Source organism: Oncorhynchus tshawytscha, linkage group LG04 (assembly GCF_018296145.1).
Source record: "Oncorhynchus tshawytscha isolate Ot180627B linkage group LG04, Otsh_v2.0, whole genome shotgun sequence".
Lineage (NCBI taxonomy): Eukaryota > Metazoa > Chordata > Actinopteri > Salmoniformes > Salmonidae > Oncorhynchus > Oncorhynchus tshawytscha.
Window position 1 is genome coordinate 65,212,675 of NC_056432.1, and position 25,348 is coordinate 65,238,022.

At 42.4% G+C, this 25,348-nt stretch overlaps 2 protein-coding genes and 1 long non-coding RNA gene across 3 annotated transcripts; 2 read left to right on the plus strand and 1 right to left on the minus strand.

Annotated features, from left to right (window-relative positions):
• The first annotated feature begins 931 nt into the window (after nucleotides 1-931).
• LOC112263736 lies at nucleotides 932-7,749 on the plus strand. The gene is made up of 4 exons (XR_006083289.1): nucleotides 932-1,731; nucleotides 2,423-2,561; nucleotides 7,135-7,214; nucleotides 7,492-7,749. It is a non-coding gene; the product is annotated as an uncharacterized LOC112263736 (long non-coding RNA).
• A 2,473-nt stretch (nucleotides 7,750-10,222) lies between these two features.
• LOC112264206 (centromere protein T) lies at nucleotides 10,223-22,467 on the minus strand. Its single transcript, XM_024440770.2, has 15 exons — nucleotides 22,456-22,467; nucleotides 20,853-20,996; nucleotides 19,355-19,458; nucleotides 19,045-19,174; nucleotides 18,168-18,324; nucleotides 17,925-18,018; nucleotides 17,669-17,805; nucleotides 13,983-14,049; nucleotides 13,736-13,887; nucleotides 12,610-13,512; nucleotides 12,076-12,420; nucleotides 11,897-11,996; nucleotides 11,641-11,808; nucleotides 11,309-11,413; nucleotides 10,223-11,194 (listed from the first exon to the last, which is right to left on the minus strand). The coding sequence occupies exons 1-15, from the start codon at nucleotides 22,465-22,467 to the stop codon at nucleotides 11,062-11,064; spliced, it is 2,751 nt and encodes a 916-aa protein (XP_024296538.2). The 3' UTR covers nucleotides 10,223-11,061.
• On the plus strand, nucleotides 20,187-21,957 carry thap11 (THAP domain containing 11). Its single transcript, XM_024440280.2, has one exon. It carries the CDS (start codon nucleotides 20,322-20,324, stop codon nucleotides 21,153-21,155), a length of 834 nt encoding a protein of 277 aa, XP_024296048.1. The 5' UTR covers nucleotides 20,187-20,321; the 3' UTR covers nucleotides 21,156-21,957.
• Nucleotides 22,468-25,348: the final 2,881 nt, after the last annotated feature.

The following is a 25,348-nucleotide window of genomic DNA, read 5'->3' on the forward strand; positions in this document are numbered from 1 at the left end:
CAAAGAGGTTTTAAGGGAGCATGCAATTGGCATGTTGATTGCAGGAATGTCCCCCAGAGCTGTTGCCAGAAAATGTCATGTTAATTTCTCTAACATAAAGCGCCTCCAACATCATTTTAGAGAATTTGGCAGTATGTCCAACAGGCCTCACAACCGCAGAAGAGGTGTAAGCCGTGTGGGCAAGCGGTTTGCTGATGTCAACGTTGTAAACAGAGTGCCCCATGGTGGGTTATGGTATGGGCAGGCATAGGCTACGGACAACAAACACAATAGCATTTTATCAATGGCAATTTGAATGCACAGAGATACAGTGAAAGGATCCTTAAGCCCATTGTCCTGCTATTCATCCTGATGACATCACCTCATTTATCAGCATGATAATGGCAAGGATCTGAACACAATTCCTAGAAGATGGAAATGTTCCAGTTCTGACATGGCCTACATACTCACCAGACATGTCACCCATTGAGCATGTTTGGGATGCTCTGGATTGATGTGTTCGACAGAGTGTTCCAGTTCCCGACAATATCCAGCAACGCAACTTCGCACAGCCATTGGAAAAGAGTGGAACAACATTCCACAGGCCACAATCACCAGCCTCATCAACTCTATGTGAAGGTGATGCATCTTGCTGCATGAGGGAATTGGCGATCACACCAAATACCGACTGGTTTTCTGATCCACCCCTTACCTTTTTCTTTAAGGTATCTGTGACCAACGGATGCATATCTGTATCCCCAGTCATGTGAAACTAATAGATTAGGTCCAAATTTATTTCAAATGATTGATTTCCTTCTATGAACTGTAACTCGGTAAAATCGTTAATTGTTGCGTTTATTTTTGTTCACATAAGTTAGCTTGTTAGCTAACATTAACGATCCAGTGGCTGGGGAGACAGACGCCCAGGGGTTCTGGATAACGATTTAGAAAATCGATGAGATCTTTATAACCACTCTTGTGACTAGGATATATTTTGGTGGTTTAGCTAGATGACTTTTGCTCCGCCGATTGTTAGGAGGGTATGCCGTGTAACGTTACCTGCTGATGTGATGACGTCCCCCGTCTCGGTCAGACTCCCGGTGGTCGTTTAATCTGTGGCAGCGAGACTCACCATTCACATTCAGGTCAAAAGTTAATGGTATCAGAGCAATACTCTCAATTTATTCACACTTCTGTATTCTGTCGTCAGTATACTTTTCGAGGTTCACTTTGGGCATCCGCGTTCGCCCAACATCCGTCTTTCTTCAGGACGTTGTCCTGATGAGTTTGCGCAGTGTTATCGGAGAGACACAATTCCAGGCACGTTCATCAGAGCAACGCCTGGACTGGTTCAGAAGAGGGCTCCCAAGGCATCAAGACCCACGCCATTGGCCGTTCGATAGCCAATGGGCTATCAGCAATGCTTTCACCACCGCGTTCGAGCCTTCGAGGAGAAGCAGTCTGCCTGCAGCAGTGCCGCGTCCAACCAGCTAGTTCGATTGACTGACAGCGAGTTAAATGCTACGCTACATGTAAATTAAGGAAGCTTGCTAACGAATTAGATATGGTTTACGAGTATAATTACTTGTTTTCAGATTAAAAAATAGAGCTTAAGTTGCATCATTGACATCGTCAAAGACGTACACACATTGGTATGCTGCGTTGCACTTCATGAAATCAAGAAAAAAACTGGCGACTTTGACAGACTGAGCAGTAGCCTACACTGGAAGAAAGTGAAGACAACTCAGTAAGGTAGCTAGTTACTATAGTTTATCTGTCTATGATGTGTCACTCTGAAATTACAAAATGTCTGTACACTTTTAATTCAATAGCGTGTGCATGTCGTTACATATAAAACAGCACCCACCAGTATCATGAAAGGTAATAGGAAGTCGACCTAATGGTAAATGTTAATTCTGAAATATTGTGATGCATGGCATGCATACAAAAGTATTAGTTATTATATTAATGCCATTTTGACATTTATGTTTCCATCAATGACCGGGGAGGTGTATATATATATATATATATATATATATTTATTATTATTATTTTTTTTTTATCATTCCAAGACATGCCAAGACATGTCAAGACATGTCAATCAGCAGTAGATCCAACAGTGTCCTCCCCACCCCTGGTATGGTGAAAAGCTGAGGGATGGGCCTGGAGAAATATAAATGATCTCAGATTCATAGATGGCGCTATGGATGCAAGGACTGACCATCCATGATATCAAAATTATAGTTTTAACCATGTTTTGAAGCTCTATAGTGTTTGTTTACAAACAGAGTAAAACAAGTATGTATTTTGGGTTCTGATGGGACAGTTGAACTAAGCTCATGAGACATTTCTAAGTTATATTCTTCAATAATCATTGGATACATATTTAATTTAAGTCCAAAAATGGATGTACTGTAGTAACTTCTGATTTCCCCTTTTAAAGTCTGCACATTGGACAAACTGTCAATGCCATTTGGAGACTACCCCACTGGAATAAGAGGTCAACCACCTCCGTACTCAACTGCCTGTCTCTGCCACCTCAGAAAAAGCAGTGTCTTGCAAAGAAACCAGTCAAGATCCAGGTGGGAAACTGCTGGCAGACCATGCTAGGGCTGCCGAAAACAGAACAAAGTAACAAAGAAAGTAGTTTTAGGCCTATCTTAAAATACTTGTCATCGTCCCCCCCAAGGGCTTATTATATAATAAAATGTAGCCAAAGCTATGATATTAGACAGCGTATTCTTTTATCAAATATCTATTTTCATAGTGTTAATAGTTTTGACTGTAATAATACTCGTGTGTTTTTAATTTGAAGTGTGCTTGATGTATCTGACACCCCAAATTGAGTTCCCTCTGGGAAAATAAGTTAGTCATACATGCTATGTGTTTCCAATAACCTTAACTTGAATATTGAATCCATTTGTCACGAGTGCTGCAACAGGGCTGTGCTGTTGGCAACATTTCTGTTTTCTCATATGTAGAGGGTCCAAGTGGGAGTGAGGTCAGTGAAGATGAGGGGGGGGCAGGAGAAGTTAGCAGAGTAGGCCTATATATTACCTGAGCTGGATGTGGTAAAATATGGGATATTTTATGCAGACAAAGTCAAGTCATCTATTTCCGAAATTGGTTAAAATAAGGTTAGGTTAAAAGGTCCAATGCAGCCATTTGTATCTCAATATCAAATCATTTCTGGCCTGGCGAAAAATTATGTACCTTTTACTGTGATTGTTTTCAATTAAAATGGTCAAAAAGAAATCAAAAATCTTAGCAAAGAGCGATTTCTCAAGCAAGAATTTAGCTAGGACTGTCGGACTGGTCTGATTGGGGAGGAGAAAACTGAAAATTTGCTGTTATCGGCAGAAAGGTTTGGAACTCTATTTCTTATTGGTCTGTTAACTAATTTACTGCCTGGTGATGTCACCAGTCAGGCCAAAACTCCATCCCACCAAAGCAGGATGAAATTCCATGCAGTCTTGTCAAACAGCTCTTACATTAAAAGGGCATGATCATAATCATGATCATAATTATCATAAACATAATCAACAGTGATTGATCTGTTGCTCTGCAGAGAGGCTGATTGAGACATTGTACTCTCTTAAGGTCTGGTTTCACAAGCGAGTCAACACTCCAGGAGTCATTTTCATGATGCCTGTCCAGGGTCTTAATTTTATTATTTTGGTTCATGGTACTGTTGGCAATTTCATGGCATGCCTTGCATTGAAGAGACAAGATCTCAATATATGTGACCAGGTCTGGGTGGATGTGGTTTGTCACATTCTCAGAGTGGGAATTCTCATGGCCCTTGTGCTCCAGCATCTTTCTGATACACACTTTTGAGGTGGGCCCATCGTTGATGTCAATGGACACATAGACCTTACAGCTGTTTGCCGTGGTGTCCTGTGGCTGCCGTGTCGACTTTCCTCTTGCCATGTGTTGTTCACAGTAAAAATTTAGTGGTTGTGTATTTAGACTTTTGCAGTCATATGACCCATCAAGGTCACTGATATAGCTTTCGATATACACCTCCACCTCTGCCCTTACGACTCCTTTTGAAAGCACTCTTAATTTTAAAAATCCATTCTGGAAGAAAATAACATACAGCATATAATTTCACTCCTCTACCTCTACCTTATAAACTGCCTCTACCCCCCCACAATCATATTTTTATTGAATTTTGGGTTAGTGGGGCCCCTCAGGATTTTTTTAAACGGACCCCCAATTCACTAAGTCCCCTGCAAGTAGGCCTATTGAGAGCACTCTCTCAGAGGTGAATTACCTCTAAAATTATGTGCAAGCGAGCGCTCTCCGACTTGTCAATCAACCAAAAGCTATTGTAATATTTTACATTATATAGAAGTCCATTGTAATGATGGGTATTAAATCCTAGACAATCATTTTCTAACTATTTTCATTAAATCACTGAGCCTTCACCTACTTCTCGCTCCAATAAGTTTCTTCTCACACAAGTCTTAAGTACTCTCCTGAGGGGAAGACACAGGGGACAGCTGATTGGCAGATAATTAACATATTCATATATTCAAAACCAAAAAGTTTAGTGGTAATAGACAAGTTTTTTTAAATAAAAAAAAATACAATTTGACTGATAATCAGCAATTCAGCTTATTAAACAGACATATGTACATCATTTATCAACCTCTTTCCTTGGGCTCTCGAGTGGTGTTTAGGGTTCTAATGCACTGAATATCAGTGCTAATGGCGTCGCTACAGACCCTGGTTCGTTTCCAGGCTGTATCACAACTGGCTATGATAGGGTGACGCACAATTGGTCTACCGTTGTTAGGGTTTGGTTCGGGCTAGTCAGTCATTGTAAATAAGAACTTGTTCTTAACTGACTTGCATAGTAAAAAAAAAATTTAATAAAAAAATGTTTTAAAAAAACTTTACGCTTCGAACACACCGACTGTGTTATTGCATCGCTGCTGCATAACATTTTGCGCAGGAAGGCAACTATACTGATGCAGGTACCTTTTGCAGACGGTCGAATGCGGTTGGACACATGGAGAGAATCATTTTCGCAGTATCCTCAAAACTGTGTATTTTTGACACAGCTGCTGACAGCTACAAACACAAAAAATGCTGCTTGGAGACAAGTGTCCACGATAGTAGGCTTGCCAGGTCAGTTTAGTAGTGAGCTTGTGCTAGATGTGGCTAGTTAACGTTAGTTAGCTAGTTAACCTGTTTTTTTGTGTGTTTTTTAAAAAATATATCCGTTATTTTACCAGGTAAATTGACTGAGAACACGTTCTCATTTACAGCAACGACCTGGGGGATGAATGAGCCAATTGTAAACTGGGGATTATTAGGTGACCATGATGGTTTGAGGGCCAGATTGGGAATTTAGCCAGGACACCGGGGTTAACACCTCTACTCTTACGATAAGTGCCATGCGATCTTTAATGACCTCAGAGTCAGGACACCCTTTTAACGTCCCACCCGAAAACCTAGCTAATGAGGTGTGTGTGTGAAAGAAAGTCAAATAAATAATGCTAGTTACCACCCCTGATAACTTTACCAAATAATCATGTTTGAAAGAGTGTGAGTGTGTATGCTAGAGTAATAGAAATGGTAGATACTACTGTACCCCTGATAATTTGGTCAGATAACCACGTGTTTGTGTACAGTAGGTGACATGTCCAAGATAGCTATCTAATAACTGTAGTTATGCTAGGTAGTGGTTTGGCTTATCATGTTCATGCCTATGTAGAAGAATACTGTAGGAGGAAGTGGAGAGGACTCAGGGACAGGTATCAGAGAGCGAGAAGGGCAGAGAAAGCAGAGAGGTCTGGGTCAGCAGCTTCAGGCCAGCAGCATTGGTGCTTCTGCCACATTCTTTATTTTCTGGATCCATTTATTGTGCCTAGGGAAACGAGTGGCAATTTTACAGCCAGACCCTTTACTTCATCCACAAGTGTGGGTGCCACCGGTGCATCAAGACCCTTTGTCATTTACAAGTGAGTCCACCGGTGCAGCGAGACCCTCTGTCATCTACTAGTGCGACCATCACCAGTGCAGCGAGACCCTCTACAACATCCACAAGTATGACCACCACCAGTGCAGCCATGGAAGATAATGGAGCAAGCACCTCTGGATCTAGGAACACCTGAGATTATTATGACCACGAGGACCTTGAACAGGATGTGGCCGTGGAGACAAACATGGAGAAATGAAGAGGAACAATGTCACAACAGGCGCTATCGTAGGTACTAGCTTCCAGATCCACTCAACTCATTTCAGCATAGGCTACTCCAAGCCGTCGAGAGGGAGGCAGCCCAACCTGATCCCCACATTGAGGATGAAGAGACACTCTTTGCCTGTTGCCAACCCTGAAGAGGCTGCCTCAAAGAAAAGCAGCAGTTAAGATAAAAATTCTTCAGCTGCTTTTTGATGACAAGTTCAATGGTACGTTTTTTTTCTCTTCACTACACAGGTCGTGTCATAAGTTTTGCAACAGTGAAGTAAAGTGTAATTTTTTACAGTATACTCATGTAGGCTAATTGGTATTTCAGATCAAAGGATTAATGTTTCTGTTTCTGGGATAGAAAATATCCTAAAACACAAATTCCATGAGTAAACAGCAAAAGGTATTGTAGCGACCCGCACAGACAGCTGTGTGTTGTGTGTTAGGCTAGTAGGTGGTTGTGTTGTACTTACCAGTACCCAGTGTTTGCGGGGTCCGACATGCCAATCAACCTGCTATCTGCCAATCACAGGAATGCCTGGAATGTTCTGATGCCGGGTATCCTGGCGGTTGGCGGAGTGGCGTGGGGTTGGGCAGGGGGATGGAGTATTGGAAGTTAAGACCAGGTTTAGCCTTTGTTCTCTCGCTTACGTCTGGCCTTTACAAGAGAAGGTCATGGTTGGCTTGTGGGGTATCTTTTGTTTATTTGGCTTGGGCCAAACAGTAGCCTGTGTAAAGTTGTGTTAATAAACCGTCAATTCGTAAACTCAACCCTCTGTCTGGACAATTGTTCCTTTATGATCTAGTCAGGTCATTACAGTATTACCAACTTTACCACACTGCTCCAATATTTATGCCACAAACCACTATACAAACAGTATTTAGTTAACATACATCTCACATTTAATGGTGTTATTTATTATGTAATGCTTGTATGTTTTTCTCTTCCTTTCCAGAGATGGAGTCAATTTAGCCAACCACAGGTGGAAGAGTTGTCTGGTTGTTGTTTTGACCTTTTCCAATGGGTTTTGAGCAGGTGAGGAATCAAGGAACTGCAACTGAAATTTTCCAACTGTCCTTATTGCACTTTTTTTAGTTTACAATTAATTGAATTCGTAAAGTAAATCGTTTCTCAATATTTAGGATAGCATTCATTATTAGTTGTACATAGATTGCATGAAAACTGACACACCGGAGAATTCAGATTTTCTTGTTCTTTTACAAGACTAAAGGTTAAATGTGTGTTTATCAGTATTGTGGCTACACATTCACTTTTAGTTTTTTCAAACACACCTCTCCTCTCTGTACCTCAGATCTCCAGTGCCCTGCCCTTTCTCTCTTTATGGCCATGTCTGAAGTTCCCTACTACGTCTAGGCTTTATGGAGTAGTCCCTGTATCTGTCTGCAGTTGTGCAAAAAAATACATGCTCTGGTTCTCTTACAGATTACAGGCTACACATTTAATTGTTGTATTTTTACACACACAAGTTATTTTTTAAACATTTTTACAACACATACCTGTCATGTTCTTTCCTGTACTTGAATACTTATTAAATTCTAATGTTTTCATAGTCAGTTTCATTTGTTTATTAATATCTCATTTAGACAAGATGAAAGTAAACGCATTCTCTTCCTAATTGTTTTTTCCCCACCTACATTGTGTCAGAGCAGTGAAGATGGTGGTGAACTGTACTATTTGTATGGACTCTAGGTTACCTTTTCCCATTATCATACTAACTGTATGTCTTATAACCTTAGCGGTCCTGCTATTTTGTGGACAACGGTAGATGTTTCTTAAAATAACCTTGGTGTTAGGGGGCTCTTAAGAGCCGTTTCACTTCATGGCATACTGCCATGGGACTTCACCTGCCGGCGATGAAGTAGGTGGTCAGCTTCTCCTTCACCTGGAGTGCCTGCCTGGGGGTGTTGGCACCTGCCCTGGTGACATCAGGTAGGTGACCATTTGGCGTGCCCATCTCCATCCGGAGTGGCTCCTGGAATGACCTCTGCAGGTAGTTGTGGAGAACATGTGGTCTTCATGCAGGCATCGACATTTGAGGGGCTGAGACCAAGCACTCTCCGATCCATTTCTCCACCGGGCTGCCAGACCCCCAAAGACGCATTCAACAACTAACCTTGACCTGGATAGTCGTTTGTTAAAGATCCTTACAGCCTTTGGCAATGGCAGCTGGTGTCCAGCATAGGGCCTCGTGAGGTTGGGTCTCAAGGAAAGGCCTTGTTGCCGACGAAGACGTGGGGAACAGGTCCCAGGTCTTCAGCCCCAGGGAGTGATGCAGGTGGTGGAATCTCCAGGGTTTGAAAATAAAGGAGAGCCGCACACTCTAGGAGCTCAGATGCAAAAAAATAAATAATAATAATAATAATAAGATTTTGGATCTGAGCTCCTAGAGTGTGCAGCTCTCCTTTATTTTCACGTTTTCTACTCGGCTAGCCAGCACCTCGCCTAAATAGGTGTGCGTTTCTTTTTCTTCTAGGAATCTCCAGGGTGCCATCCTGAAGTGCCTGGCCGAAGGCAGAGTCCCGGAGGGTCCCGCCATCACTTCCCTTGCCGTAAGCACCAACATTGACGACATGGAAACAGTAGATGGCATCTACAACAGCCAAGAGTACAACTTAATATGTACCCTTGTTGTAGAATTGCGAACCTGACCACGGTGGAGCCTGGATTACTATATGTTTCCCAGCAATGGAGCCAAGACGGTTGGGGAAATTCCACCTCTCCAGGAACTCTGCAGCAATGGCCCTCCAGTCTTCCTCCTTGGGGACAGACATGTATTCACCAACCAGACAGTCCCAAATGGCGTGTGCCACAGAGGGGACAATGCCTACCACTGTGGACCGCCCAACTCCGAAGCTGAATCCGATGATTCTGTAGGAGACCCGTCCCCAAGAATCTGAAATATAATTCAAAATAATTATCAATATTGTGTGTAACTTGAAATTCCACCCACATATTATATCTACTCATACCTACCTCATTAGTTTATTATGCTCTAATTATATTGTAAGTCATCAACCATCATTAACAATGCCTTGAAACAATACAATTCAGTCTGACTATCAAACTGTAGCCCAGGCCAACTCTACTCTTAGCACCTTTTTTTCTATCTAGAACCTAAAAGGGTTCTCCGGCTGTCCCCATAGGAGAACCCTATTCGGTTCCATGTATAACCTTTCCCCCAAAGGGTTCAACCTGGAACCAAAAAGGGTTATCCTATGGGGGAAGCAGAAGGACACTCTTGGAAGCCTTTTTTTCCTAAGAGTGTAAGTAATTCCAATAAGAATTTAATGAATGACTGTCTTGAACAACAAGGGGTCCTGGAGAAGACTAGCCTACCTTCATCAGGGCAGAAGGCACCCCAACTTTCTTTTCATTTGGTAACATTGCATCATTAGAGGATTTTAAACCAACTTTGGGAAGTAGTCCGAATGAACATTCTGTTAAAGTACATCTGATGTCACATAGGGGCTATTAACTAAAGAGCCATTCAGCTAGCTAGGTTGCACATAAAATATCCAATCAATTACGGTATCAAAGACTTTTAAAATGTACGAGAATTTAGCTTACGGGAGAAAAATCGCCAGGCGTTCAACTGGACTGATGGACTTCCGGTAGTTGGTTGCCATCGGGGCGATCCTGGCTCCAACAATCCGGAGCAGGTGATTGAACTGGCTGCGGTCCAGACGAAAGTAACTTCGAAATTCCTCTCCAATCGAAGCTTTTGAATGATACGGAACTCCCCTCCATGCTTTCGGGACTTCAACCATTTCTGGACCCACACAGACCTGCGCTTTCCGCGGGGCTGGCCCCGAACACCGGCCCAACAGCGCGATCAAGACCACCTTCCACAACGTTGGTCTCATTGTTGAAAGAGCCTACACTGCTATCTTGACTATTTATTATTGCATTTCGCTCCAAAACTATGCATGAGGTAAATGATAGGCTCTTACAATTTTTTGCTTTCATCGAATAAATATGTATGCTACTTGGCAAATAAATGAATAAAATATGTAAAGAAATGATGTAATTCAACTTTTTATTATGGAATCCCGCTTTTTTTACTGGATATGTGTGCAACAAAAATTAAACATTCTACGCATACAATTTAATGCATACATTCGATTTACTACACACGCAATGCTGTAAGGCAAATGCAGCGTTCCACTGGAAATGAATGTACTTCTAGTGCACCAAAACGCATGACACAGTCGGTGTGTTCGACGCGTACGGCCTGAAAACTCCGTTTACCAAGAACCAAACGAAAGCAAACAAGGCGAACGAAACCGGGCCTACCTGAATTAGTCCAATAGAAACTGTCGTATGCATTTTCTGTTTGGAGTAAATGGTTTGTTGCAAAACGTTTTGAAACAGAATTGGAGTAATGATTACACCCCAAAGTATCGAATGCGAAAGTTTGAATTATTGCTTTTTTTATTCTGACTGTACTGTGATTAGCTGGGTCGATTTTGAAAACTGGGGGCAGCATGAGGACAGAGGACATTAGATTAGTGACTACAAACTATAGTGCTTGTATTGGTTGTGTCTTTCAGGTTGCTCTGATGGAATCCAATGCACTCATAACCTCAGGGCTTTAACTCCAGTCTCCTTTCTCATCCAAAGGCACGTACAAATGCCAGACTACTGAATAAATCAAATAAAACATTTTGCAGTAATATTCGACAAATATAAAAGAAAGCCATATTCAAACAAATACAACACATTTACACCAGGTTACATGGTCTTGTCCTGGCTGTGTTTGATTGAGTGTCTACAAATTATAAATGAACAGCTGTTCATAGATATTCAATCAAATATACAACATCAGCCCTCATTTGGGCTGATCATTCTCAGTATAGGCTGATCATTTTCTCCTCGGTTTGGGAATGACGTAGTTACCACTTGTTGCCACGGGAATGAGGAGCTTTCGGGATTCCATTGGGAGATATTTCTCAATCAACACATTTACTGGCATAATGTCAGTCACAAACCCCTGTCTGGAGAGAAAAACAGAGTTAGAGAAAGACAAATGCACTCACACACACACGAGAAGGAGATTATAGTACATACTGTACACTTAAACACCTGACGAACCACAGCTATAAACAAACCTCCGCATCAGCAGCTCTACGTCCTCTACCTCAATGGTCTTCCTCTTGGCGTGAGCAGCAAACGTCTCCAAGTCATCAGCTAGCCGGTCAAAGTAGCGCTCCATTCTAGTAAGTAAATGTTAAACATGCATTCATCCATCAATACCTTATCATTAAGAAAGTCCTCTATTCTGTCACTAATACATACATCAATGAATTTAACATCAACGATAAAAGAAAAGTTGCATTCTGATGTTTTCCTGTCTTTAAACAGATCGGTACATCACTAAATCACTTGATGTGCAAGTTAATGAACATAAGCACTTTTCCCTAAGATGGGTATAGATTCTTACATCTCCTTTAGGACAGGGTAGACATCTGTAGACACCTTGGTCTTGGCGAAGTGTTTGAACACGCTCATGATGTAGCTCTTAGAGAGACCAGGATCCTTCTTGGCTGATCCAGTCCGCTTTCCCCTCACCGCTTTGGGCTTCACCACAGCTGCAGCACCAGCCGAAACACTGAGGCCCCAAAAGACAACAGATTAGGTCACAAACTAGCACACAATACTACTACTAAAATGATTGCATGTGCTTGTGTGTGACTTGCCTTGGTTGAAGGTCTTTGAGAACAGTGGGTGTGGCCAGGGGGTCAATAGGCAGAGCATTCCTCTTCTCTCTGACAAACGCAGGAGTCTTCATGGACAGCTCTGTAGGAAAGAAGGGGTTAGTCATCACAACATATACGCATGTGCACACACACCTGAATACAGTTCTTGTGGATCCAACCTTCACTCCGGATACCATCCCCCTCTTCCACATCATCCCAGTCCTCCTCATGCTCAGCTGGGCTCTGGGCAGTGATGGGGTGCAGGGATGAGTTGCTGCTGTGAGGGGCGTTGTTCTCAGGTTCAAAGGTAATCTCTAAAGGAGGCATGGAGTTCTCCATCTCCTCATTGCCAAGGCTGGTGCCAGTTCTACTCAAACCTTCCAGCTCATCTTCCTGGGGCAACGGGGAGGGAGGGACGCTGCCAAGGGTTACTGTGCGTGTGTGGGCGCTCTCACTAGCTCCCACCTCCGGCCCGTTGTGCCACTCACCAGCCGTGTCCCCCTCTGACCTTCTGCCTGCCCACCCTACAAAACACACAAAGACATCAATAAAACAGTCTCACAAATACATTAAATAATAGAATAGACCCACAAATATTATTTTTCAAACTTGAAAGACTGAACAGTCTTGTTGACAAGCAGTATTTGAGCCAAGTGAAATACTGTCCACATTGGACAATGCCACATCATGCTCTCATTACCAGCCTGACTCACCAGTCTCTGTAGGATAGAGCGCTGCTCCCATGCTCTTGTAGCCCCTCCCTCCTTCAATCACTCCAGCAACCTTGACGCCACCCTCTGAGCAATAAGCTCTCCGACTGATGTGCATCGCATTGTGTGTTAAACTCTGTGATATCAATCTTTTTTCCTGCCCTTCTTCCACTACCTGTCCCCCTTCATCTGCTACGTCCTCTGCCGTCTGAGATTCAGCCACCTCGTCCTCTGCCGTCTGAGATTCAGCCACCTCGTCCTCTGCCGTCTGAGATTCAGCCACCTCGTCCTCTGCCGTCTGAGATTCAGCCACCTCGTCCTCTGCCGTCTGAGATTCAGCCACCTCGTCCTCTGCCGTCTGAGATTCAGCCACCTCGTCCTCTGCCGTCTGAGATTCAGCCACCTCGTCCTCTGCCGTCTGAGATTCAGCCACCTCGTCCTCTGCCGTCTGAGATTCAGCCACCTCGTCCTCTGCCGTCTGAGATTCAGCCACCTCGTCCTCTTCTGTCTGGGAGTCAGCTACTGCTTCTACAGTCTGTGATTTGGACACCTTCTGTCTCACTGAGTCCTCTCTCTGCCCAGCAGAACCAGCCAAATCCTCTCCATCTTTGTTGTCTAATTCCATCTTGTCCTCATTTTGTTCCCCTACCTCCTCCATAACTTTCTCATCCTCATCCTTCATTCCTCCCATTTCTCGCTGGATCTGTGTTCCTGTGATGGTGTCTTTGTCCTGGGTGGTGATAGTGAAGGTTGTTGCTGTGTCAACAGGCAGGGAGTAGAGCGCTGTGTTGCTGGTGATGATGTCATGGGTGATGTCAGGAGCGGTGAGGTCACTCTGTCCCAAGGTGAACCCCTCAGACCGAACGGTCTCACTGAGACCCTGCTGATCCTCCCTAACACTCAGCTCTGAAAAACAGGGAGGGAGGTGGGCGTGGGAAGAGAAAAAGAGAGGCGGAAGAACTAGGTTTAAGTTCTACTCTTCACACAAAATGTAGTCTTACATAAGTCTCAATTTCATATTGTTCCAGGTAATTTAAGTACATATCAAACAATATAATACACAGAACAAAAGACAAACAGAAATATAAGGGGGGAAGAAATGAGATAGGATGCAGAGGAAGGGGCTTACCAGAGTCTCCACCCATCGCCGCCAGTCGATTCTGTAGGGCCTCGTCAAACTCCTCAAGGCAAATTTTTTTACGATTTGTTACCTTCCTTTGAAATCCCCTTTTCTCAGTCCGAACATCCACAAAGGGTGTTTTCAGGGAGAAGGTGATAGAGCTAGAAAATGTGTGAGAACACAGCCTCAGTTACATTTCTGACATTCACCACTGAAATTCAATGAGTAGAAGTTTTTCCAATTTGCAGCTCTTTACTTTGGAGAGGCAGAAGACAGGGGTGAGAGGTCTTTTTCTGTTGCACTGCCACCTTCAGCCTGTCCATCTGCAAAAAAAGAATCCAAACATAAAATTCTATCAGAAAATGAATACATCCATCATCAGACTCCTAACCAACAGGCTATGAGACAGCTTCTACCCCCAGGCCATAATACTGCTAAATAGGCATAAGACTATTAAATAGTGAGTCCATGTAGCCATGAATTATATGCATTGATCCGTTCTTGCACTGATTACACTACTATTCAAAAGTTTGGGGTCACTCAGACATTTCTTTGTTTTTTAAAGAAAAACAATTTTTTGTTAATGTTGTTAATGACTATTGTAGCTGGAAAAGGCTGATTTTAGTGGAATATCTACATAAGAGTACAGAGGCCCATACAGGCCCGTACAGAGGCCCATTATCAGCAACCATCACTCATGTGTTCCAATGGCACATTGTGTTAGCTAATCCAAGATTATCATTTTAAAATGGCTAATTGATCATCAGAAAACCCTTTTGCAATTATGTTAGCACAGCTGAAAACTGTTTAAAGAAGCAATAAAACAGGCCTTTCATTTTTTAAATTGAACCTTTTTTTTAAAACTAGGCAAGTCAGTTAAGAACAAATTCTTATTTACAACGACAGCCTAGGAACAGTGGGTTAACTGCCTTGTTCAGGGGCAGAACAACAGATGTTTGCCTTATCAGCTCAGGGATTCGATCTAGCAACCTTTCTGTTACTGGCCCAATGCTCTAACCACTAGGCTACCCACCAATCCATTAAATAGTACCCGCAAAACACCAGTCTCAGTGAAGAGGCGACTCCGGGATGCTGGCCTTCTAGGCAGAGTTGCAAATAAAAAGCCATATCTCAGACTGGCCAATAAAAAGAAAAGATTAAGATGGGCAAAAGAGACTGGACAGACACTGGACAGAGGAACTCTGCCTAGAGGGCCAGCATCCCGGAGTCGCCTCTTCACTATTGATGTTGCGACTAGGAGGTCGACCGATTATGATTTTTCAATGCCGATACCGATTATTGGAGGACCAAAAAAAGCAAACACAGATTAAAAGGACGATTAAAATTTTTTGTACTAATGACAATTACAACAATACTGAATGAACACTTATTTTAACTTAATATAATACATCAATAAAATCAATTTAGCCTCAAATAAATAATGAAACATGTTCAATTTGGTTTAAATAATGCAAAAACAAAGTGTTGGAGAAGAAAGTAAAAGTGCAATATGTGCCATGTAAGAAAGCTAACGATTAAGTTCCTTGCTCAGAACATGAGAACATATGAAAGCTGGTGGTTCCTTTTAACATGAGTCTTCAATATTCCCAGGTAAGAAGTTTTAGGTTATAGTTATTATAGGACTATGTCTCTCTATACCATTTGTATTTCATTAACCTTTGACTATTGGATGTTCTTATAGGCACTTTAGTATTGCCAGTGTAACAGTATAGCTTCCGTCCCTCTCCACACTCCTACCTGTGCTCGAACCAGGAACACAACGACAACAGCCACCCTCGAAGCAGCGTTACCCATGCAGAGCAAGGGGAACAACAACTCCAAGTCTCAGAGCGAGTGACGTTTGAAACGCTATTAGCGCACACCCCGCTAACCATTTCACATCAGTTACACTAGCCTCATCTCGGGAGTTGGTAGGCTTGAAGTCATAAACAGCTGCTGGCAAACGCACAAAAATGCTGTTTGAATGAATGCTTACGAACCTGCTGGTGCCTACCATCGCTCAGTCAGACTGTCAAATCAAATCTATCAAATTATAGACTTAATAGACTTAGACTTAACATGATAACACACAGAAATACGAGCCTTAGGTCATTAATATGGTCGAATCCGGAAACTATCATCTCAAAAACAAGATGTTTATTCTTTCAGTGAAATACGGAACCGTTCCGTATTTTATCTAACGGGTGGCATCCATAAGTCTAAATACTCCTGTTACATTGCACAACCTTCAATGTTGTCATAATTACGTAAAATGCTGGCAAATCAGGCGGCCCAAACTGTTGCATATACACTGACTCTGCGTGCAATGAACGCAAGAGAAGTGACACAATTTCACCTGGTTAATATTGCCTGCTAACCTGGATTTCTTTTAGCTAAATATGCAGGTTTAAAAATATATACTTCTGTGTATTGATTTTAAGAAAGGCATTGATGTTTATGGTTAGGTACACATTGGAGCAACGATACCCACCACATCGATTATATGTAACGCAGGACACGCTAGATAAACAAGTAATATTATCAACCATGTGTAGTTAACTAGTGATTATGATTGATTGATAGATTTTTTTTTTTTGAAGATTAGTTTATTGCTAGCTAGCAACTTACTGCATTCGTGTAACAGGCAGTCTCCTCGTGGGGTGCAATTAGAGGCAGGTAGTTAGAGCATTGGACTAGTTAACTGTAAGGTTGCAAGATTGAATCCCCCGAGCTGACAAGGTAAAAAATCTGTTGTTCTGCCCCTGAACGAGGCAGTTAACCCACCGTTCCTAGGCCGTCATTGAAAATAAGAATGTGTTCTTAACTGACTTGACTAGTTAAATAAAGATTAAATAAAGGTGTCCAAAAATACAGATTTCCGATTGTTATGAAAACTTGAAACCGGCCCTAATTTTTTGGCCATTCCGATTAATTGGTCGACCTCTAGTTGAGACTGGTGTTTTGCGGGTACTATTTAATGAAGCTGCCAGTTGAGGACTTGTGAGGAGTCTGTTTCTCAAACTAGACCCTCTAATGTACTTGTCCTCTTGCTCAGTTGTGCACCGGGGCCACCCACTCCTCTTTCTATTCTGGTTAGAGCCAGTTTGCGCTGTTCTGTGAAGGGATAAATCCACAGCGTTGTACAAGACCTTCAGTTTCTTGGCAATTTCGCACATGGAATTTCTCAGAACAAGAATAGACTGACGAGTTTCAGAAGAAAGTTCTTTGTTTCTGGTCATTTTGAGCCTGTCATCAAACCCACAAATGCTGATGCTCCTGATACTCAACTAGTCTAAAGAAGGCCCGTTTTATTGCTTCTTTAAATCAGGACATCAGTTTTCAGCTGTGCTAACATAATTGCAAAAGGGTTTTGTAATGATAAATTAGTCTTAAAATGATCAACTTTCGATTAGCTAACACGTGGCATTGGAACACAGGAGTGATGGTTGCTGATAATGGGCCTCAGTATGCCTATGTAGATATTCCATAAAGAAATCTGCCGTTTCCAGCTACAATAGTCATTTACAACATTAACTATGTCTACACTGTATTTCTGATCAATTTTAGGTTATTTTAATTGGCAAAAAAATGTGCTTTCCTTTCAAAAACAAGGACATTTCTAAGTGACCCCAAACTTTTGAATGGTAGTGTATATGCACTTACAATACTAATATACGGCTCATAAGCAAACATTTAATGGTAAAGTCTACACCTGTTGTATTTGCAGAATGTAATAAATACAATTTAATTTAAACATGAACCCATGAAAAGTGGAATTGTCAGTGGGTCAAAATGAGTGGAACAGAAAATTTCTTCTCATATAGAGCAGTTAACCAGTATGTTTAATCACACCCTCTAACACGTTCAGAACATGCTCCAGTTACAGATGTCACACAAACTTAACCATGCACACACACTGTACAGTGCCAACCCTGACCTTACCTTCATGTTCAAGCTGCCTGTTGAATGCTGTTATGTTGAGACTCCGACGTGGTCGCTTCCTGCTTAGTCCCTTCACCGTATTTGACAGGTTTACTGTGGTGGTCATGTCAGGGAAATCCAAGTCAGACAGCCCTGTACTAGGAGGCACAAACAAAAACAAGGTGTAAACGCACATACACATCACCACACCAATAATGCAGAGGGCTGTGTGTCCTGAGTGCACCTCTGAGGATATCGTCCTTGTCTGTCAGCATACCTTGGGCGGTTGCTGTGAAGACTGGAGTTTGTGGAGGGCAGCTCTGGCTCCTTCTTGACTGGCCGGTCCTGAACCAGAAGGGATGTCTCCGGCTCTGACCAATCAGAGAGGAGACAGAAGAGCGACAAAGATCACTGAACAACGGGCCCTAATGTGCCCATGATGAGCATATAATAACACATCCATCTTACTGCTAGTCAATAATAAAGGCACTGACCCACACACTGTGACGACAACACTCACCTGTCTGCAGGATCCCCCTGAGTAGGTATCTAGGTGTGATGTCATCATCATAGAGAAGTGAGGCTGTGGCTGGTGCAGGCGTGTTTATCTTCCTGACTCCCTCTGATATAGTCCGCCTCTTACTGGGTGGCACTGGCAGGGTAAACCTGGAAGTGCTCTGTAAGAAAAAGACAAATGCAGATGAACTCAACACAAGCCTTGTTTAAAACAGTTTCTCTGCCCAACACAGACAAACAAACAGAAAGACAGATCTTCAAAGTAACACCGAGCAGACACTACAGGAGTGTCAAACTAAGACATGCTGTCTTGACAAGGATGTGATTCCATAGCTAGAACGAGCTGTGGCTCAAAGCAGCCTCAAACATTTTCAGTCAGACATTCATGCTTGCTCTACAGAGTTGAAATATCTAACCAAAACATTTTTAATTGAATAACATTGTGTGTAAAGAGCTGGAACGATTTGACAGTTTGGCAAGGACAAACACATACTAGTAGTATTCATCGCTCCTGCTCGAGAGTACACATTCTGGGTGATGCGATACAATGTCATCATCTCACTGGCACCTTCTCAGGAGAGCTCTCATTGGCTATTGCTGATCACTGTTCTCAAATATTGTCATTGCATATGTCACACTACAAGAACATTGCAGATTTTGTGCAGATAAAATCAAACATGTTTGAAAATATTAGGATGTCAAAGACAGGATCGGAGCCCTCTGATTGCGTCTCTGACCCGCCTACATTAAACAAGCGTAGCTGATGGCCACGCACCCAGAGTAGGCAAGGACATTGGGATTTTGTCTCCGATCTCAAACACTTGTCTGAGACAGCAAAAATTGGGGCCAAAAATCACAGTGTAGACCCGGCTTAACCGGACCTCATGAAGCTTCTTTTTGATGCTCTGTTTGAGGGCCTCCTGTGGTGTAAGGGTCCCAACATCACTCTTCCTTAGTCTGATACTACGTCTGACTCTGGACCCCGGGGACTGGAACTGAGCCTGGGAGGCACTAGAGAGGACATAACACATATGGCTTATTCCGTTAAAATGACACATTTTATCTCGAGATATCACAGTTGACAAGAGAGAGCCTTTCAAACTAACACTCGACAACCGCTTGCCAAAGCAAGTTTAGTTGATAGATAGTAGTAGGTACTGTGGGTGACACTTTTCGACAGTGTTGATTTACCTGCGGGTAATTGGGGACCTGGAGGACTCCGTATGAATTACACTTTGCAGGAGAACTCGAGCAGACACGTCCTCGTCTACAGAATCCATGGCATAACGTTCAGTCTGTCGAAACAGAAGAAGTCAACGTTTTATCAATATTCTGGAAATAATTGACATGCTGTCATCTTTAATTAGCTAGCTAACTACTGGTTTAGTACTTGCTAGCTAACGTTAATGCAAATAAACACATAGCTTACTACTTCTGAAAGTAAGTGGGGCGACTAACGCGTTAAATTTAACTTCGCTAACGGATTAAATTAAATAATTAAATAAAACTTAGCTAAGTTAGCTGTCCATGCTAAGTTAGCTATCCATGCTAGGCTAAAGTTAGATATATCACTGACTAACACAATCAAGGAATTCTACCGAGTCGTGTTCACGATACGTTAGATTCGTGTCGCCTCTTTATGTGGAAAATCACCGTTTTGATGTGCTATTTTATGAAAGTATCCTAAGCTTGCTAGGATACAATCAAATAAATACAATAAAAAGCTTGCTAGCTGGTGTTTACCTTTCAGCGGGTGGCTCCCGCGTTTAAAATTCAAGTGAAAACTCGCGAGATGAGAGTTTATGGAATGCATTATGGGACTTGTAGTTTATTTAAGTTCTTAGTTCTGATTCACGCTTGCTTGGAAAGCAGTAATAATGGATACAATAGTTAAACATCTATCAACATAATAAAAGTCTGCGACATTATATACAAATACGTCTAAAAACATATTAATTGTGCGCAACACTGAACAAAATGTCATATTTTTGGGGCTACCTGCTTAGACACAAAACAGGAAGTTGTAAGCATTGTGGGACGTGTAGTTCCGCTTCGAGGCCGATCGGCTTGATAACAACGCGAGGAAGAACGAAACAAAAATAAATTAGACAAAACTTCAATAGAATAACAAGTTTATCAGATTTTCGTTGGAATAAACATGCCTGGATTCACCTGCTGTGTCCCTGGCTGCTACAACAACTCTCATCGGGACAGAGAGCTGCGGTTCTACACATTTCCAAAGGATACCACGCAAAGGGAGATTTGGCTCAAGAACATCTCCCGGGCCGGGGTGAGCGGCTGTTTTAGTACCTTCCAACCCACTACGGGACACCGCGTCTGTAGCGTACACTTTCCCGGTGGCAGAAAGACCTATACCGTTCGAGTACCGACGCTCTTCCCGCTGAGAGGAGTGAATGAACGCAAGAATCGAAGGGGCAGGAACAGGAAAGCGTCTGCGGCGGCTCCTGTTCCAGCCCCCAGTCCAGGCAGCATTGTCATCACCAACGTTGTTTCGACAGCCCCAGATGCCGTTGAGACCGCTCAGAGCGATGCAGTCACCGACATAGCTGCTACTGATGGCCCTATCCTGGTGCAGATCGGTCCGGACGGCGAATACCTCGGACCAGTAAATCCAGCCGCGCAGGGTGACGGGTCCTGTTTTACTGCAGTCGTCTCCAGCTCCACTGACCTGGCCAGGGGCGACTATCCCCCTGCAGACTCCGCGGCCACTGCCCAGCAGCAGACTGTGCAGTACTACAGCGTTGTCAGCAACCCGCTGGACCACGCGTACTCGCTGACCACCGGGACCACCTCGGCCGAACTGCTTCGGAAGCTGAACGAGCAGCGGGACATCATCGCACTCATGGAAGTGAAAATGAAGGAGATGAAGGCAACCATCCGCCAGCTGCGCGTGACCGAGGCCAAGCTACAGGAGGAGGTGCGCGAGCGGGACCGTTTGCTGTCGGCAGGAGCAGCGGTAAAGAAAATGTGACCATCATTCCCACCCAAATGATGGATAACTAAAGACCGTCGCGACCTAAGACTCTAACGTGAGATGAAGGGGTCCGTGGAGAACAGAGCAAACCCTCTTTTTTACGAAAGCGATGAGAATTTATTTTCAATAGAGGGATAGCAACTTGTTGGTCTACTAATGCTATTTTTGGCTAGCTAGTTGATAGTAATAATCCCATAGTTGCCTATAAAACATTGCCCAGTTTAGTCCACCCATGTGTTTGCTAAGTGCAAGCAGCCTTTTAGGAGAGTGTAAAATCATTGACGAATGAGTTCTTGTGGATCGCCTGGCTGCAACTCTATAGCTTACTTTCGACAGAACATTTAAAGGGAGATGGGGGAATTATTAGGCCATTGTTTTGTTGTTAAGCTGTTTGTGTTTGTATGTCAGTGTCTGCAGTTGAATTCTCCTTGCAGTATATTAAACACCAGCTTTTCAGCTCAGAGGCCATCCTCCAAAACAAGGTTGCTTTGTGACTCTAACTGTGGGAAGATGTGTTGTGCATCATGAAAGTATGTGTGTTTATCAGGTGCCTATTTCCACCAGAGACCTGGCTTGATCCATGGCTCCATCTGGTTGTAAGACTTTAACACCACCTAGAGGTTCACTGTGAATGGTGTCTCAACCTTCTCCTCCCAAATGGTTTGATACAGTATCTGCAGTTGGCACTCACATATGGATATTATGTTAACCTCTGACTGTTGAACTTTGACCTGACAGCAATGACTGTTCTGAAACTTAAACCATATCCATTTGAAGTAAATTTCATTTTAAAATAATATATCCTGCGTTGTTTCTTTATCTGTTTAAATTGTTGCATGCGTGTTATTATGAGTGTTACTAATTTCTTGGATATAGCTCAGTAGGCTGGATAGTGACATTGGTGCAGTGACCTGGATCATATCATGCAGTTGATGTCTATCATTTCTATTCCCCTTTTCAATTGAAACAGACATTCTTTTACAGAAATCCACTAAAGTGAACACCATAGGGATCTAGAATCATGACTTAATCTTATCTTGATTATTGGCCTGACGTATGTATGGTCAAGTTCTGCAAAAAATACCTAGTTAAGCTGCAGCTGGCCCAGAACAGAGCCGCACTTCTTGCTCTTCATTATAATCAGAGGGCTAATATTAATACTATGAATGCCAGTTTCTCTTGGCTAAGAGTTGAAGAAAGACTGACTGCTTCACTTCTTGTTCTTATAAGAAATGTGTTGAACATTTCTAATTGTTTACTTAGTCAACTTACACACAGCACTGACACACACACTTACCCCACCAGACATGCCGCTAGGGGTCTTGTCACAGTCCCCAGATCCAAAACAAATTCAAGTAAATGTACAGCATTATACAGAGCCATGAGTGCACGGAACTCCCTTCCATCTTATATAGAGCAAGTGAACAGCAAACCTGTTTTCAAAAAACAAATAAAGCAACATCTGATGGCACACTGCCTGTCCCCCATGTGAACTACTTGTTGTGTGTTTCTACTGACATGTATGTGTAACTGATAGATACACACACACTACATAGTAATGTTTTTAAATGTAAATGGTAAGGTCTTTTGCCTGTAATGTATTTTTCGTTATGCATTGGACCCCAGTAAGACTAGCTGTCGCCATTGTCGTCTGCTAATGGGGATCATAATAAATCAAATTAAATGACGAGCTCACATTAAGGAATATCTGGTATGGGGAGTTCATTTTTTAAAATAAAGTTTGAATCCTCTCACCAGACCTGCAGCACTATAGAGAAACTGTAGATGGCACTACACTACAGCTTGGACATCAATGTCACTGGACTTTCCCCTCCCCATTCTGTCTGTCTAGTGTCCACCCCTATTGTCATCTTTTCTCTATCTCCTTTGGCGGATCATGGTCCACTATCTTACCTTCCTTTGTTATATGGGACCTTGTGCATTCTCGCCCCTCCCCTGTGTCACTTAGCATCAGAAAACTATTGTATTATTTTGATGTAGATTATATGTATTAGTGATTTATCTTTAGCAAAGACTAATTCTAAACCATTTATCATAGTTAAATAAAGGTTAAATAAAAACAATTTTAAAAAAGAGAGATGTGGTGAGCATTGCAACGTAGGAGGCGTGGCGACAGTTTTTCATGCGAATATTTTAAAATCCGCATAAAAACAATACGCGCATTTTCCCACCAGATATGTTTCCATCAAATTGACTTATTGCTGATAAAAGGCTGTGCGTGATGACGTAGTACACATAAAAATAAATTTTGTGGTTCAATTCCCATGTGCCGTATAAAAAACAGAAGTTAAATGGGTTTCCACCGAATTTTCAACTCTACTGATGGTTTTCTCACAAACTATGATGCGTTATATAGCGAGTGTGCCCACTTGAGACGTGCGCTCTAGCGGTGTTGGCTAGAGCTCATGTATAGCCTACATAGTGAGATTATTATTGATTTGTCAAATGGCAGCCAAACATCGACCATCATGTCACCATAACAAGACCCTCGATATTTATTGGAAAGGAGCATCAAGCTCATCACCTTGCACTTTCACCACCCTGTGAAATTCATCATAATTTATTTAATCTGTAGCCTAATAAACTGTATGGTTTCCCAAATCGTAGTGGGAGGACCACACATGTCATAGCGTGACTCCAAGTTTTTCCCATATGATGGTTATTGTATCAATATTCGCGCATAAAAGCGTTTCAATCGACATATCTCGCATAATTCATTTTACTGGCACAAAAAGATCCCACTATACCTAGCGGATTGAGTTTCATCAACATTTGGAATGTTTCCCGGAAAATGTTCTGTTTCCATCAGGCTGGTCATGAAATGTTTATATTCGACATGTACTTTACCAGTATAAAAAGGTTTAATGGAAACCTCCTTAATTTGTATGGATTTAAAAGCACTGGACAGTCAAAAAACACATTGAGGGATGTCAAATTATACAGTGTAGATTAAGGAAAGGAGACGAGGAGGCCAAGTAAGAGTATTGATATGCACCCTCAGTCTTCTGACCAGACCACTCAAGAGGCTCCACTGCTGGTTTGCAAAGGGTTTGTCTGAGGGTTGACGCCTCACATGAAAGCCAAGAGCTGTTTCCCAGGGTTGGTAACCTGTATGTGTGTATGTTTGTTAGAGACTGTGTATAATGGGTGTGTTTGAATATTCTGTGTTCATTGCATTGCTAGTTATTTTGGAGTTTAAAGACCAATGATGTGTGTAAACTGGATGACTGACTATGCAGTGTTTGAATATATGTATATTTGTTCAACTGACATGGGTACAGGAATTATCTGTGTGACAGAGAGAGAGAGAGAGAGAGAGATGAATGGATAGAGGGAGGTTCCTGATCCTAATCTGGATTTATTCTCTACCCCAGGTCCCAGTAGAGTTATGTAATGACTTAATCTAGGCCTGTCAATCAAATTTACACAACTCTCCCTTCATATTTTTTACAAAACAAACAATTCATGAAATCCTCTATCAAACAATCCCATGCCAAAGCTCTCAGTGGTCATCGTGTGACTTGTGTAAGTGACCACACTGCCATGCATCGTTCCAAGTGGATTTGCCTCTATTTGTAAGGATATTACATTAGCTTTTGTGGCACATTTCTTCCTTTGGTTATGTTAAACCTGTTTAGCCTTGTTTGCCCCTGTGGATTTCGTTAGCCCCTGTGTACTCTGGTTCTATAACCTATACTGTCCTTGCTTTTCATTGTTAGATATTGTTCTTCTCTATTCTCTGAACAACCATAGAGATAAAGCACATACACTTTATCTGACCATAGTGTCCCTACATCTTAATCTACATAAACCGACCCTCAAATCTATATAAAGATGCCATCCATTGAACTGTGGGAGATTAAACACAAGTGTGACGATTGCGGCTCTCAGCTTCCTGCCATGCTGAGACCCTTATTCTGAAATCAGATAGTCAGGGATATTGTGTACAGGACCAGTATGGGGTTGCCTGTCTTTAGAACAAAAAATACATTCCATGTGTCCTAATCTCAATCCCTGCTTCCAGTTGTCATTCTGATTGTCATTCTGACGGTAACACACACACACACACACACACACACACACACACACACACACACACACACACACACACACACACACACACACACACACACACACACACACACACAACACACACAAACACAGACACA

Excerpts from the sequence above, each read along its gene's own strand:
- thap11 (XM_024440280.2), top strand. The coding sequence starts at position 20,322 with ATGCCTGGATTCACCTGCTGTGTCCCTGGCTGCTACAACAACTCTCAT.
- LOC112264206 (XM_024440770.2), bottom strand. Across the intron at positions 11,997-12,075 it reads GGATGGTATCCGGAGTGAAG|AGCTGTCCATGAAGACTCCT; the intron begins GTTGGATCCACA and ends TCTTTCCTACAG. Across the intron at positions 11,809-11,896 it reads CTCAAAGACCTTCAACCAAG|TGTTTCGGCTGGTGCTGCAG; the intron begins GCAAGTCACACA and ends TTGGGGCCTCAG.